Source organism: Telmatherina bonti (genome assembly GCF_933228915.1).
Source record: "Telmatherina bonti genome assembly, chromosome: 11".
Classification (NCBI taxonomy): Eukaryota; Metazoa; Chordata; class Actinopteri; order Atheriniformes; family Telmatherinidae; genus Telmatherina; species Telmatherina bonti.
This window is the reverse complement of record NC_136629.1, coordinates 11261873-11275711: the sequence shown is the minus strand read 5'-3', so window position 1 is coordinate 11275711 and position 13839 is coordinate 11261873. Positions and strand designations below refer to the sequence as shown.

The 13839-nt window shown below is 43.8% G+C and overlaps 2 protein-coding genes across 2 annotated transcripts in view; both read right to left on the bottom strand.

The window, feature by feature from the left end:
* The window catches only part of shtn1 (shootin 1), a gene marked incomplete at its 3' end in the record, with an annotated part of 41834 nt that extends 33439 nt beyond the window's left edge, over window positions 1-8395 (bottom strand). The window contains exons 1-2 of the mRNA XM_079248701.1: window positions 8351-8395; window positions 5170-5230 (exon numbers count right to left, since the gene is read on the bottom strand). Of these exons, the coding sequence (XP_079104827.1) occupies window positions 5170-5230; window positions 8351-8356 (67 nt within the window). The 5' untranslated portion in view covers window positions 8357-8395. The remainder of the gene's footprint in view (window positions 1-5169; window positions 5231-8350) is intronic.
* A 3894-nt stretch (window positions 8396-12289) lies between these two features.
* Window positions 12290-13839, bottom strand: part of atp6v1ba (ATPase, H+ transporting, lysosomal, V1 subunit B, member a) — a 47435-nt gene continuing 45885 nt past the window's right edge. Inside the window, exon 14 of the mRNA XM_079248364.1 lies at window positions 12290-13127. Within this exon, the coding sequence (XP_079104490.1) occupies window positions 12985-13127 (143 nt within the window). The 3' untranslated portion in view covers window positions 12290-12984. The remainder of the gene's footprint in view (window positions 13128-13839) is intronic.

The window sequence follows — 13839 nt, the reverse complement described above, 5'->3', positions numbered from 1 at the left end:
ACATGTTTATTTCTGCTGTGAAGTTGGTCTTTTTAACATGGGAGTCTATGGGGATTTTCTCTGTTTTGGAGCCCCTAGTGCATGAAGGGGGAACTGCAGTTGTATGCAATTCCGCATAGGCTTCACCTTTTACCGCCAGAGGTTACTGCTCGGTGTGGGCCCATGAGTTTGTCAAATTTAAAATTTTTGCCCATTGTATATTTGAGTTTGACACCATTTATCCATCACAATTCATCCTGCAGAGTTACACGCTACCAGTCCCGAGATGATGCTCGGGGATCTAACAGAGTTTTAAAAGTTAATTATTACCGATAACTTTCCACATATTTGATCTGCTGGTGATATAAAACTGTTGACAAACACAGCTGAACAAAGCCTTTGTGATAATAAATAAAATGACAAAATGCTGCAATGTTATTTAAAGCTGCAATCACACCTCGGTAGGAGGGGAAAAAAATGGCATCTCCGGAGAATAGCCTGCCACTTAACTAATTAAACATTGTGGTTGAGCAGGGGAGAAATTAAGCATTAGTGCCATTGCTGTGGGCAATTCCTTCCCCCCAGTGACACCTAATTAGGAGCTTGATGAAGACCAGTGCCGGGCGATATCCACGTTCCTCTGGTGCCCTCCACATCAGTCATTCAATAGCACTTAGCTGCCAATTTCCATCCTCAACCTCTCCTCCGTTGCTATCTGGCCATGTCAGTAAACCGTGAGCACACTGAGCAACCCGCCGATGGACGCCTCCAACTAAATGACATGTTAATTATAATTACTGGCAGCCATGGTAAATAAACAGCGCTGGAAGTGTTGCAAGTGTACGAACACGAGTCTCTGGGGGGCTCTGACAGAACTGGAAGTCTTAATTGTAAGTTTCAGCCTCCCATCATCATCACTCCATCCCCCCCCCCCCCCCCCCCCCCCCCCCCCCTCTCTCTCTTTTTTTTGTGCTTGTCTTTTTTCATTTTGCTCTCAGGAAAGACAGTGATTACCCCCGTGCCGACGTGCTGCATAATGGTATCAGCGCCGCCAACAGAGCAGTGAATTAAGTTGTATCTGCAGCCTGTGTAAAGCCTTGATGAGGGGGGCAGATGCCTTTGTGGTGTTATCATTATAACACAATGGTCATGTTGTCATCAACCTTGCCATCTTTGGTTGAAAAGGCATGATTGTGTGTTGGGGGCTTTTTCTGCTGTCCTCCCACCCCCCCCCCCCCCCCCCCCCCCCCACCACCCCCACCCCAACAACCCTGCAGCCCCACCCCCGGCCGTTTCGTTGTGAATAGGAGCAATTTTCTAAGAGCTATGAAATCACGTAATAGGTCCTAATATGCAGCTGCTTGGCACAGTGAGGCAGCCTCTATTAATGTGTAAGTCAAACACAATATGTGTTTTGGCTGGAAAATCACCGAATACAGGAGCACATGCCAGATTTATTCAGATGAAAATCCACACAACTGTCACCATTACAAAGACAAACTATTTGCTCCATCTTTTGACATGCGGTGCCCCATTTCCATTCCTGTCTGCGGCAAAGTGGCCGCGGCGAAGCGTCAGCGCTGAAAGGAAAAGCACTTAGTGAAGCCGGGCCAAAACACCAGAGAAACCGATATTTCTCCTTTATTTACATCCTCATATCATAAATTTACCAACACATAGAATCTGTTGACATCTAAATCATATAGAAAGTTTTTATAATGAATTGAATTCAGTTGAGTTTTCAGCACGTTTCTCGTGGATCAGAGATATTATTACATTACATTCTTATTGTTAGAATGACAAAACAAAGCAAAAAGCAAAGCAAAAAGCCACGTTATATACTGATTGATGTGATCATTTTGTTATTAATTTAGAAGCAGCCGTCGGCACAGACGCCGTCTTTGACTCAACAAAGAAAATATTGGTATCACAACAGCAAGATGGAGGCCTGCTGGGAGTGTTGTTGTTGGCAGCATTAAGACCAAACAAAGACAAACAATAAGACTCTTAGAAAACAAATAAATAGCATCAATGTTTTGCTTTGATGACTGTTGTAGGAAGATGTCATTTGAGAGTTTAACATGATTCATTTTTGGTTGAATATAATGAATCATTTCTAACGTGAATGTGATTTTAATAGAACGCTTATGTAAACATGTGATTTACTGTTATTACAGCGACAGAAATATGTGGAAGTGTCCAGGTCTGTGAGAAAAGTCTACAAAACAAACATGGGCAACAACCACACGGTGAAAAAAAGAGACATGCTGCTACATGCTGTCTACAAAATCCTGTTTTACATTTACTTTTCCACGAAACCTTTGGTTTTATTTGGTCTTTTAATGTTTAAAGAAAGTTGATGATAATTAAATGACCTGTTTTGCCAAATAGGAAAATAACTGAATCCAGGTGTTTGTCCAAGGCCACAGGTGTAATAAATGAAGCTTCTAGAGATGCAGACTGTCTCTATGAAACATTTGGGAAAGAATGAGTTGCTCTGAGGAGCTCTTCCACCGTGGTGCCGTGACAGGATGCTGCCTGTGCAACAAGCCCAGTGGGAGAATGTCCTCGCTACTAAATCCTCCACAGTCAACAGTCAGTGGTTTTATAACGAAGCTGAAGCGACTGAGAACAACAGCAGCTCAGACAGGAAGTGGTCACCATGTAAAATGACAGAGCAGGTCAACAGATGCGGACCAGAGGTCGCCAACCTTCAGTCCCTACTGTTGTGGTCCTATTCCCTGGTGGGCGTGTCTGGCATCCTGGCACCTGGACCAGCACCTGTCCTTCATCTGGGCAATCAGCGACAGCACTATTTAAGACCTGCTCAGCCTGCTGTTCGTCGCCAGATTGTTGAATGCCTTGCGGTACAACTCTCGGCCTGAAAGATTCTTCCCTGTGTGAATCACAGATCGATAACCTGTGTGTTTTTTCCCCCGTCAGAGATCCTGCCTGTGTGCCCGATTGCTGCCCTACCGCTTGCCCGCCTGCCTGCTCGCCTCTCTGCCCGCCAGGGTTGCCTCCCCGCTTGTCTGCCTGCCGACTAACCTATCCCCTGCATCCGCCTTGGAAAGAACCCAAAATCAGAAAGAAGCAAATAAAGTATTGTTTGGAACTCCGAGCCGAGTCCGCATGTGAATGCCACGCACTTGACGTCAACCTAACACCTACAGACCTCCAAACTTCAACCTGTTCTTCAGGTTAGCTCCACAGCAGTGGCGAGACAGGCTGGTGGTTTCCATGGCGAGCTGCTGCATCAGAGCCAAACAGCAACAAGTGCAAAGCAAAGCGTCGGATGTGTGAAACTGGACTCCAGAGCAGTGGAAACATGTCCTCTGAAGTGACTAATCCTGCTTCTCCATCTGGCAATCTGACTTGTGAGTTTGGGTTTGGCGGTTGCCATGACAGCAGTTCCTGTTTCACTGCATTGTGCCAAATGTGAGGTTTGATGGAGGGGGGGATTATGGTGTGGGGTTGTTCTCCAGTAGCTACTTGGTCCCTTAGTTCCAGTTAGAGGAACTCTGAATGCTTCTGTATTCTGAGAGATTTCATGTTCCAGACTTTATGGGACCAGTTTGAGGATGTTTCCTTCCTGTTCCAACATGGCTGCACACCAGGACACAAAGCAAGCTCCATAAGGACATGATGAGTCAGTCTGGTAGACTGGACTGGTCTGCACTGGGTCCTGACCTCAGCAGGACAGAAGACCTTTGGGGTGAATCAGAGTGGAGACTGCGAGCCAGATCTTCTGGTTCATCATCAGTGTCTGACCTCACTAATCTGTTTCTGGAAGAATGGTCAAAAATTCCCATAAACGCTTCTAAACCTTGTGGAAAGTTTTCCCAGTAAACCAGAAGCTGTCGTACCAAACCCAGTTGATTAGGAATGGGATGTCACTAAAGTTCATCTGCATGTTAAGACAGACGAGGGAACACTTTTGGCAAAATAGTGTATAAATATATTAAAATAATGGTTTTAAGATATTATCAGAACTGGAACTGAGCAGTACAACTGGACAGGTCACCAGTCCATTACAGGGCAAAATAACTAAATTCATTCATTCATTTTCCGAACCGCTTATTCCAATTCAGGGTCGCGGGGAAGCTGGAGCCTATCCCAGCTGGCTTTGGGCGACAGGCAGGGTACACCCTGGACAGCTCGCCAGTCCATCGCAGGGCCACACAGAGAGACGAACAACCACACTCACTCCTAGGGGCAATTTAGAGTAATCAATTAACCTATCATGCATGTCTTTGGACGGTGGGAGGAAGCCGGAGTACCTGGAGAGAACCCACGCATACACGGGGAGAACATGCAAACTCCACACAGAAAGGCCACTGACCAAACCAGCCAAGGATTGAACCAGTGACCTTCTTGCTGTGAGGCCACAGTGCTAACCACTGCGCCACCGTGCAGCCCAATAACTAAATTATTTCTGTTTATTTCTTTATAAAATATATACTCAAGACATATATATATATATATATATATATATATATATATATATATATATATATATATATATATATATATATATATATATATATATATATATATATATATATATATATATATATATATATATATATATATATATATATATATATATATACATATAAAAATCTCCTGTTTTGTGGGTCAAGCTTTAAAGGTTAAATGAGCTTATGGTCAAGAAAAGATGGTTAATGTTCTGTACTGAACATGCCTGAAAAGTCTCCAGCTCATCCTACATGCTGCAGCGAGGGTTCTGATGAGGACTAGCAGGAGAGATCATATTTCACCAGTTTTAGCCTCTCTACACTGGTTCCCTGTTAAATCCAGGATAGAGTTTAAAATTCTCCTCACATATAAAGCTCTCCATGACCAAGCTCCACTTCAGATCTCATAGTTCCATTTATTCCAAACAGAGCACTTTGCTCTCAGACTGCAGGTCTACATGTGGTTCCAGAGTCTCTAAGAGTACGATGGGAGGAAGATCCTTCGGCTATCAGGTTCCCCTTTTATGGAACCAGATCCCACTGCGTCGCCTCATGCAGCTCAGGATCCGATGCAATCTGTTGGTTTTCCCTAACTAGGTTGTTTCTTATGAACTGGCTGGAAGTGTCGTGAGATGACGTTGTTGTGAAGTTGTGCTGTAGAAGTAAAGCTGAACTGACTTGAATTAATGGCTGGTGTGAAAGATAAACTCACCTTGCTGGAACTCAGTGAGTTTCTTTCGGGCCTCGTCTCTCTCCTCCTCCAGCTTCTTGCACTGAGGAAGACATGCAACATCTTCACCACAACACATCGCCACTGGTCAGATTAACAGGTCTTTGTGCAGAACGTGACCACAAGCAGCCGAAGAGCTGTTGAGCCTAGACCAGGTGTGTTGCAGCAGGGAAACATCTAAAACCTGCAGGACAGTGGGGGCTGGTGATCCCCGATTTAGATGTTTCCTCTGCTTGACTTTTCTGAAACAGATTAACATCTTCTCCAGGATGCGTCGTCCCACACGCTGAGAAGCTGCTCTCTGCATCGGTTTGGGTTAAACAACTGGTGGGATTACAAGTACTTCATTACTTTACTGCTGCATGTTTTTTTGTGTCTGTACTAAAGTACATTTATCATTGGATACTTCTGACTTTTACTTCACTATATTTGCCAGCAGGAATCTCCACTTCCTACTCCTCTACACTTCTACAATGCATAACATGTGAGGTCACATGTGCAGGTAAGTCTGTTTTATTGTAAATCGTTGGTTTCTGCGGTTCCTTACAAAGCTGCAGAAAATTCCATGGAATTGAAAAAGCTCTCCGATTTGTCAGGGATCACCGACTCCGGTTGTTGAGTGACAGTTTTGTGCAGATGTTGGAAGTTTCTCTGCAGCAACACACCTGATTTCAAGGAATTGGTCATGAACAGACTAGAACTGTTTATCTTAACAAGAAGTTGTGCTGCAGTTGGGAAATATTCAATACCCGCAGGACCCCCCCCCCCCCCCCCCCCCCCTGCAGGACCAGAGTAGCTGATCCCTGCTATATGTTTTAGCATGACTCTTCACATTTTTGTCATTCATGGTCATTTCTGTTGAACATGTTGCTAGCATCATCTGTTGCTGTAAGCGGGACGCTACCAACGACCTTCCAAATACCTCCACATGTTATACAATTTGCTTTCAGGTTTTGTTAAGTAAGCGCATGAAAAGTGGGATAATGTAAAGCCCGATCATTATAGGAAAATAAATCCTGCTTGGTCCAGAAGGGTTTTATGTGGGAAGTGAGAGGGTCTTGGATGAAGACTGGGGAATGAGGCGGGGCTGGATGTCCAACCCCGCCTCATCAACATTTTGATTGGATCATGTTTCTCCTCTCCTCTAAATGGTCACTGTTAACCCTAACCCTGACACTAACCTTAAACCTAACCACGCCCATTTGACATCCAGCCACGCCCATTTAACATACAACTCCGCCCAATATCCAGCCCCGCCCCATTTTCTGGGCTGCAGCCGGGGGTTATTGGTCGAAGCAGGCAGGTAACGTTACACCTGCCTTCATCCATGCAGTAATTACCAGTCAGATTGGACAACTTTGTGGATGTGCAGAGTATTTAATCAATACTAGCTGAACTTTTAACAGCTGTTGTTACCGCATCACGAGGACTGCCTGCATTGCATTTGGAGGTTCTTACCTCAACCTTCAGTAATGCTGCGAATCAGTGAAACAGAGTAATTTATTTGTCATTGAACCAGCATCCAGGCACAACAAAATTCTTCCAGTAGAACCGTCCAAGACTGGACAAACAGGATACATATAAACATGAACAGAACCAGGCAGGCTGACGCCTTGTCCACACGTAGCAGGTATCTCACAAAACAAAAATATTTTTCTTCGATTTGGCCGGTCATCCACACCAAAACGCAGATTTATGCACTCAAAACCAATGGTTTTAAAAACCTCCGACCTAAGTGAAGATGTGTGAATACTCCGTTTACATGTCTGCATGTGGATTTGTATAACCAGGAGGTTTGGGATTTTAAAAGTGACCGTCTGCGACAGGAAATGCCATGACGTCACATGTTGACCTTTGTTTATGTAACTGAGGGTCTTATTTATGCTTTCATACTTTTATGATCTATAAACCAAGAACACAAAGAATTTCTGCAGAACTGGCACAGCCGCCATCTTTTATTATTAGTCAGCATCGTCAAACGTTCACCAACAACAAGTAGTATGTTAAAATAGTATGCTGATCAAACTTACAAGTATGCTTAGTATTATAATATAAATAAATTAGTAAAATGGTATCATGTTTTTGTATTTCAAAATTCATAAAAATGTACTTAAAGTATATTTCCACGAACTAAAGTGTGGACTAGAAATATCCACCTCGAAGTATATAGAGTGTACTTGTTTTATACTTGAAAGTGTACCTCTGTAAACTTAAAATTACCTTATGAAGTATACTTAAAATATACTTTTATAAACTAAAAATGTTCCAATTTAGACCTGAGAAGTATTAAGTTAGTATACTTTCTAGTACTGTACTGGTATATGTTATACTTGGCAGACTTCCTGTCTGGCCTTTTCAAAATAAAACCCATAGTTACACCACTTACTTAACACATGGACTCTTTTACATTTACTTCAGCATGGACGTCCTCAAAACTCTGAATACGTTATCTGTTGTCCAGCCGCTTGTGTTTATTTCTACAAGCTCAGATACCGCTCCACATAAACTACCAACAGCAGGACGACATTAAGGACAGTTATTTTCCGCTAAATAACCAGATCACGTTGGAGGCATGTTTTGTGTTTTGTGGAAGTGACGTCATGAGACAGAAGGTTATTCTGATTGGATAGGATTAGGGGCGCTACCGCCGCCTAAAGGTTTGACATGCTTATGGTTGTGCTTACCAACGCGGTTATGTGGACATGTCTGGATGGATTTGTTTTTGAAAAACGAGGTTATGTGGACTTATTTCTTTTACTGGCCGTAGGGGGGAAGACATTCGGCTTTAAAAGAGCCCGGCTACGTGTAGACAAGGCCTGAGGCAGCCGCCATGTCAGCACAGCACCTTTTCATGCAAGATGAGGAAAAACATAACATGAGATTCTGCATCTCAAGGTGTAACTTCAACATGATTCAGACAGCAACAACTAAAACTGTGTCGGGAACCGGATGTTTCCAGACCCAGACACACAAGCTCCTCAAGAAGAGCTGACCTGGAGGCCAAGAAGAGCAACCTGCTGTTCCAGTTTCCTGCTTCAGCTGCCTTAAGACCTGGTTTTACTGCATATTATATCACGTTGCTACTGGTATTCCAGCTGATGTTCAGATTATCAGCAGCCAAACTGGAAGAGATGTCAGAGATGGTAGGAAACAGAACTCTTACCTCCATGGCGGCTGCCTCACTCTTCTTCTGCAGGTCTTCATACTCGTGCAGAGCTGTGGGGAGTAAAGGATGCCAGTAAGCCATCTTCATCGCCGTAATGACAGTAAAGAACCCTGAATCCACATATTGTTTGGAAAAAGCGTCAGCTGGAAAGTCTGCCAGCATGTGATTGTTTTCCGTGTCACTGAAATGAGTAATGCAGCGACGCAGCTGTCTGGATGTCCAGTAATATGAGGAAACATTTCTGATTAATCATTCTGAGGCGGTACGTCTAGTTTCCACTTTAAGAATTTAATCCAGGTTTAAGGGGAAAAAATAAAAACAGAAACTGTTATTGGTCTTTTTTTTGTCATTTCATTTTGTTTGTTTGTTGTTTAACTATGACTTTACCTTGTATAAATACACAATAAACATCTTCATCGCAGACACATCTGTTTAGGATGCAGCATGAGGTCCTGCAGTAAGACGCCTGCAGACACCAGGAAGCAGCAATGCTAACATGTAGCATAGCAACATGGCGGGGAGAAACTCGGCTAAAAGACCCAACTAGCATAGAAAACTCAGTTCAAACCCTGAGCAGAAAACATGAGAGCATCGCTGTCCACTTCAGAGCTCCTGATCATTTCTGCACACAATAAGGTGTCATCTAAAAGCAGAGTCTCTGCTGATCAATAAGACTTCTGTCTCGTCTCTGTGGGACAGAGACTCTGAACCAGCAGCCAGAATCAGACATCACGTCTAACATTCGCTGTTTTATGGTCAAATGTTTGATTTCAGCTCTAAAAACTCTGTTAATGTGTCTCCTCTGTCTCTGCCTTTGTTTGAAATGAATCATGAAGGTCCTGCTGGTTTCCATGGAGATGAAGGTCCTGCTGGTTTCCATGGAGATGAAGGTCCTGCTGGTTTCCATGGAGATGAAGGTGGTTTTATAGCTATGCATTCACTCTTCCTATCATATCCTGTCTTCGGCTTCCTTCCTACGACTACCTCACGCAGATGAATTGTCCGTCTGTCCTCCGCGTTTTACTGAAAGAGATCTTCTTCCAGGAGGAGAAAACATTTCCATGTTCTGCTGTGTTCCTGGTGAAATTACTCTTCTGTAGTGATCTCACACGTCTCAGCTTACTGTAGAGACCACGATCATACACACAACCCTGTAATTATGAAGACATCCTTCACAACTACAGGTCTTCACTTGAAGACCTATTTCCAGATCCCGGTCCGGCTTCAGGAACCAGATCCCGGTCCGGCTACAGGAACCAGATCCCGGTCCGGCTTCAGGAACCAGATCCCGGTCCGGCTTCAGGAAGCGGATCCCGGTCCGGCTTCAGGAACCAGATCCCGGTCCGGCTTCAGGAAGCAGATCCCTTTCCGGCTTCAGGAACCAGACCTCCTCTCTTCCTTCACATCATCTCCAAACTTTCCTTCCTGATAAATCTTCTTCAGGTCTGGCTTGGTGATCCTGATCCATCCCTTTAGTCCTGCTGCTGTAGGCCGAGGCTGCTGGGAGACGTCCCATGATGCTCTGGGAGACGTCCCATGATGCACCGGGAGACGTCCCATGATGCACCGGGAGACGTCCCATGATGCACCGGGAGACGTCCCATGATGCACCGGGAGACGTCCCATGATGCACTGGGCTCCTCTCTGCTCTCTTTAATCTCCATGTAGAAACATCTGATGTTGTTGTCATTCAATTCCGTTTTTCTTCTTCCTTCCCAGCAGGATCCTGGTTTAGAGTCATGTTGCTCGGTGACACCTCTTTCCTGTCCTCTCCACTCCAAACTGGTCCAGGAAGATCCTGGTTCCTAAGGAGGTTTCCTTTCCTGGTCCTGGTCCTGGTGGAGGATTTCCTCTCCACTGTCTCCTCGTGAAGCTGCAGATGGGGGATCCGTTGCTTTCCAGCTTGATCATTATTGTATGAACTGGTTTACATGAACACGGTAATGACAAACTGGACTTGTGGATGATGAACTGAACAGAGCATAAAACATATTTGAGTATTTTAGGTTTCGCTACTGAAAACAGAAATCTGTGGAAGACGTGGATAATGGGGGGGGGGAGCAGATCAGATATCTGGAAAAACCACGAGAGTGAAGGAAGAAGACTTCAGCCACAAGTCGGTCATATTCTAGAAGTGTCCAGCGTGGAGTTCAGTCTGAACAGCAACGATCCAGTCATGCCAGTCAGGAGGAAACTCCACCCAGCTGAGACATGATTGGGCTAAAACGCAGGAGTCTGAGGAGTCTTTCTCAGTGAAATGTTAGCAAACATGTAAACTGACCGCCGCTACTCCTCACGTTAAACTAAAACACACGGAGAAGGGGATCGTCACCATTACCTCTGTTAGACAGCTCTGTAATAAGCCTTATTTTCTCCAGCTCCTCTGCAGCCATGGCCTGAAAGTCTCCGTCCAAAGTTCAACAGGAAGCGACGTCTGGGACACACCTGAAGGAACTATGTCATCCTGCAGGTCTGCTGGTTTCACTGGAACTCCACTGTTTAGGTCGTAGAGGAGGGTCCAGCTCCAGTCTTAGAGGGCCACAATGTTTTCCATGTATCCCTGCTCCAACAACCTGACTCAAACTCCTCCTGCAGCAACATTCAGCTTATCATGCAGTTACCTAACAAAACCATCAAACAAACCATGTGGAGGTATTTGGAAGGTAAAGTGTCATTCAAGTATAAGTATTTTTATTTTTTACTGAAAATGTATACTTGAAGTTTACTTCTATATTCATATATTCATTCTACATTGCAGATACTTCAAGATTGTATAGTAAATTGTAAAAATATTTGAAAATGATATATATATATAAATATATGTATGTATATAAATATATACACACACACCTAAATATATATATGTATATATCCTTTTTTCTTTTTTTAAATGAACTTTATATATATATATATATATATATATATATATATATATATATATATATATATATATATATATATATATGTGTGTGTGTGTGTGTGTGTGTGTGTGTGTGTGTGTGTGTGTGTGTGTATTCTTTTTTTCTAGTAAACTAAAGTGTCTACTAGAAATAGGTGGTGGGTTCTGGTCCTTTCTTGTTTTTAATGGTTTTTATTAACTGGTTTGACTCTTTCACTCGGCCGCTCGTCTCCCGTCGTAACCAAGCGGCAACCTCCGGCGGTTAAAAGTGAAGCCTACATGGAGGTGCATAAAACTGCAGTTCCCCCTTCGTCCACTAGGGGCTGCAAAACAGAGCAAATGCCCATAGACTCCCATGTTAAAAAGACCAACTTCACAGCAGAAATAAACATGTTTACAGACTGGTTCAAAAATCCATTTTAGGTTTAATAGGTCAGGTTTACCTTCATGACAACTGTGGGGGGGAGTAAATTTTTTTCTAACTCGCCCATTTAAAAGTAATTTAATTTCAAAGTTCGGCATATTTAGGAGTGTGTCCTTTCGATTGACAGGTACCCGATCTCCTGCCTTTAAGTCAGAAGAACGTAGAACAACCGCGGTTTTTAGCCGGTTAACAACGTGACTTAGCTTTAGCCCGCTTACTACTTGCTGGCTAGCTCCTGTTACCTCTGGGTTAGCTTGTAGCTACAGAAAGCTCGGAGTTCGCTCGATGTCAATCCTCCACCATGACGCTCACGGCCCCCCTCTCAGCTCCACCTCTTTGCCCATATTTGTAATTTCCGGGCGACACGACGCACATGACGCCGGCAACATGTCGATGGTAGGAACCGCCCACCGAGCTTCAATTCAGCTCTGCAGGAACCTACGGGTGACGTCACGGAGACTCCGTCCATCTCTTTATATACAGTCTATGGTCGTAACTCAACATCTTTACATGACTAAATGCAGAGTTGCTGGCATGTGATTGGCTGATTAGACGTTTGTGTGAACAGGTGTAAAGTAAGGTGATTCAATACAGAAAGAAACGATTTTTCTCATATAATTTAATTTATTCATGGACACAAACACTCACAAAACCAAGATGGTTGCACAACAAAGAAATTGTCTCTGCAGACAGCTGGGAATGTCTCATATACTCAGATATATATTTATATATTTTTGTCCTCTTCATCAGCAAAACATAAACAATGTAAACATCCATGATGTTCTGAGTGGAGACCAGGAGGCCCAAATTAAACATAAAAAAGTACATTTAACATCTGATCTCTGCTTGCTTGGTTTATTTCCATCTTTTCATGCCGACACGAGAAAACAAGAAGCTACAGAGGAATAAAATACTGCAGATGGGAAGTAAAGATGGTGACGATAAAATCCCTTCCAGCTGGTACCAGTGACACCGACGGAACCGCTGTCTTACTGCGGATGATGGATTTTATTTATTAAAAAAAGGAAAAATCAGGATGGAAAGATGAAGCAGTAACACACCTCAATAAATATACCGATCTAAAATGATTACGATATGTTCACTTTGTTGCATCAGAACCACAGACGTTTTCCAAAGATGACTTCAGAACACGGATACATGACGGCACACACACCTACTGGGGCAGATATCTGCCCGTTTGGGAGGGGAGGAATCAAACACAAAGAAGTGAAATGGCGACGTTCCCGCAGCTGGAAGTGAGGGTGGTGGTCTGGAACCGGACTGGAACCAGAGCCTCTCTGAGTGGGTCTAGTGACGGGCAGCAGACTCCCTGGGGTAAAACTCAGCCAGGGTGCTCTGAGGAATCCTCTTCAGCATCTCCTTGGGGAAGATTCGCAGCAACTGCCAGCCGATGTCCAGGGTTTCGTACACCGTCCTGTTGTCGTACGGACCTAAAGGAAGCAGAACGTCACGTTAACAGGCTGGTTTATTCTGGACTAGCCCCGCTGTACTGGTTCCCAGTGGACATGTGCAGACACCAGGAAAAACTCTGTTAATGTGACTCCTGACTTTACCTCCGTTTGAAATGAACCATGAAGGTTTCGCTAGTTTCCATGGAGATGAAGGTGGTTTTATTTTTCTTTCTTCCTATAGGCTGTGTCCGAATGTCCACCCCGTTCCCTACGTAGGACCCTGTATCGTGCTCATCCCATTTTCTAGTGTAGCCCTATGCAGTGGACTATTAATTGTACGGAGCGGAACAAAGGTTTACATGATGGAGGAATGAATCAGTTCGGATTTAAAATGGAGATAAATTGTCTTTTTCATTCGGATTTAAGTGTTTACATGGTGGTTTTACATCTCTTTAAAGTGGATTAAACTTTATTCAGAATTAAAACTCATGTAAACGTAGCCAATCTACACAGTAACGCGACCCGATCCTGACGCTTCTGGGAATCTCGCGTGTCCCAGGCGACACATGCAGCTCCTGCAGCTGTGAAGACGTACTTCATTTGTTTTGGGATGCTGTTTCAGACAGGAAGCAAGAAAAAAAACCAGACCTCTTTGAGAAGAGCTCGACACCTTTTTCACATCAAATCGCACCAAAAAAATGTAGAAAGATTTAATCAGGAAGCATAATTATTCCTGCAACACACCAAAGTT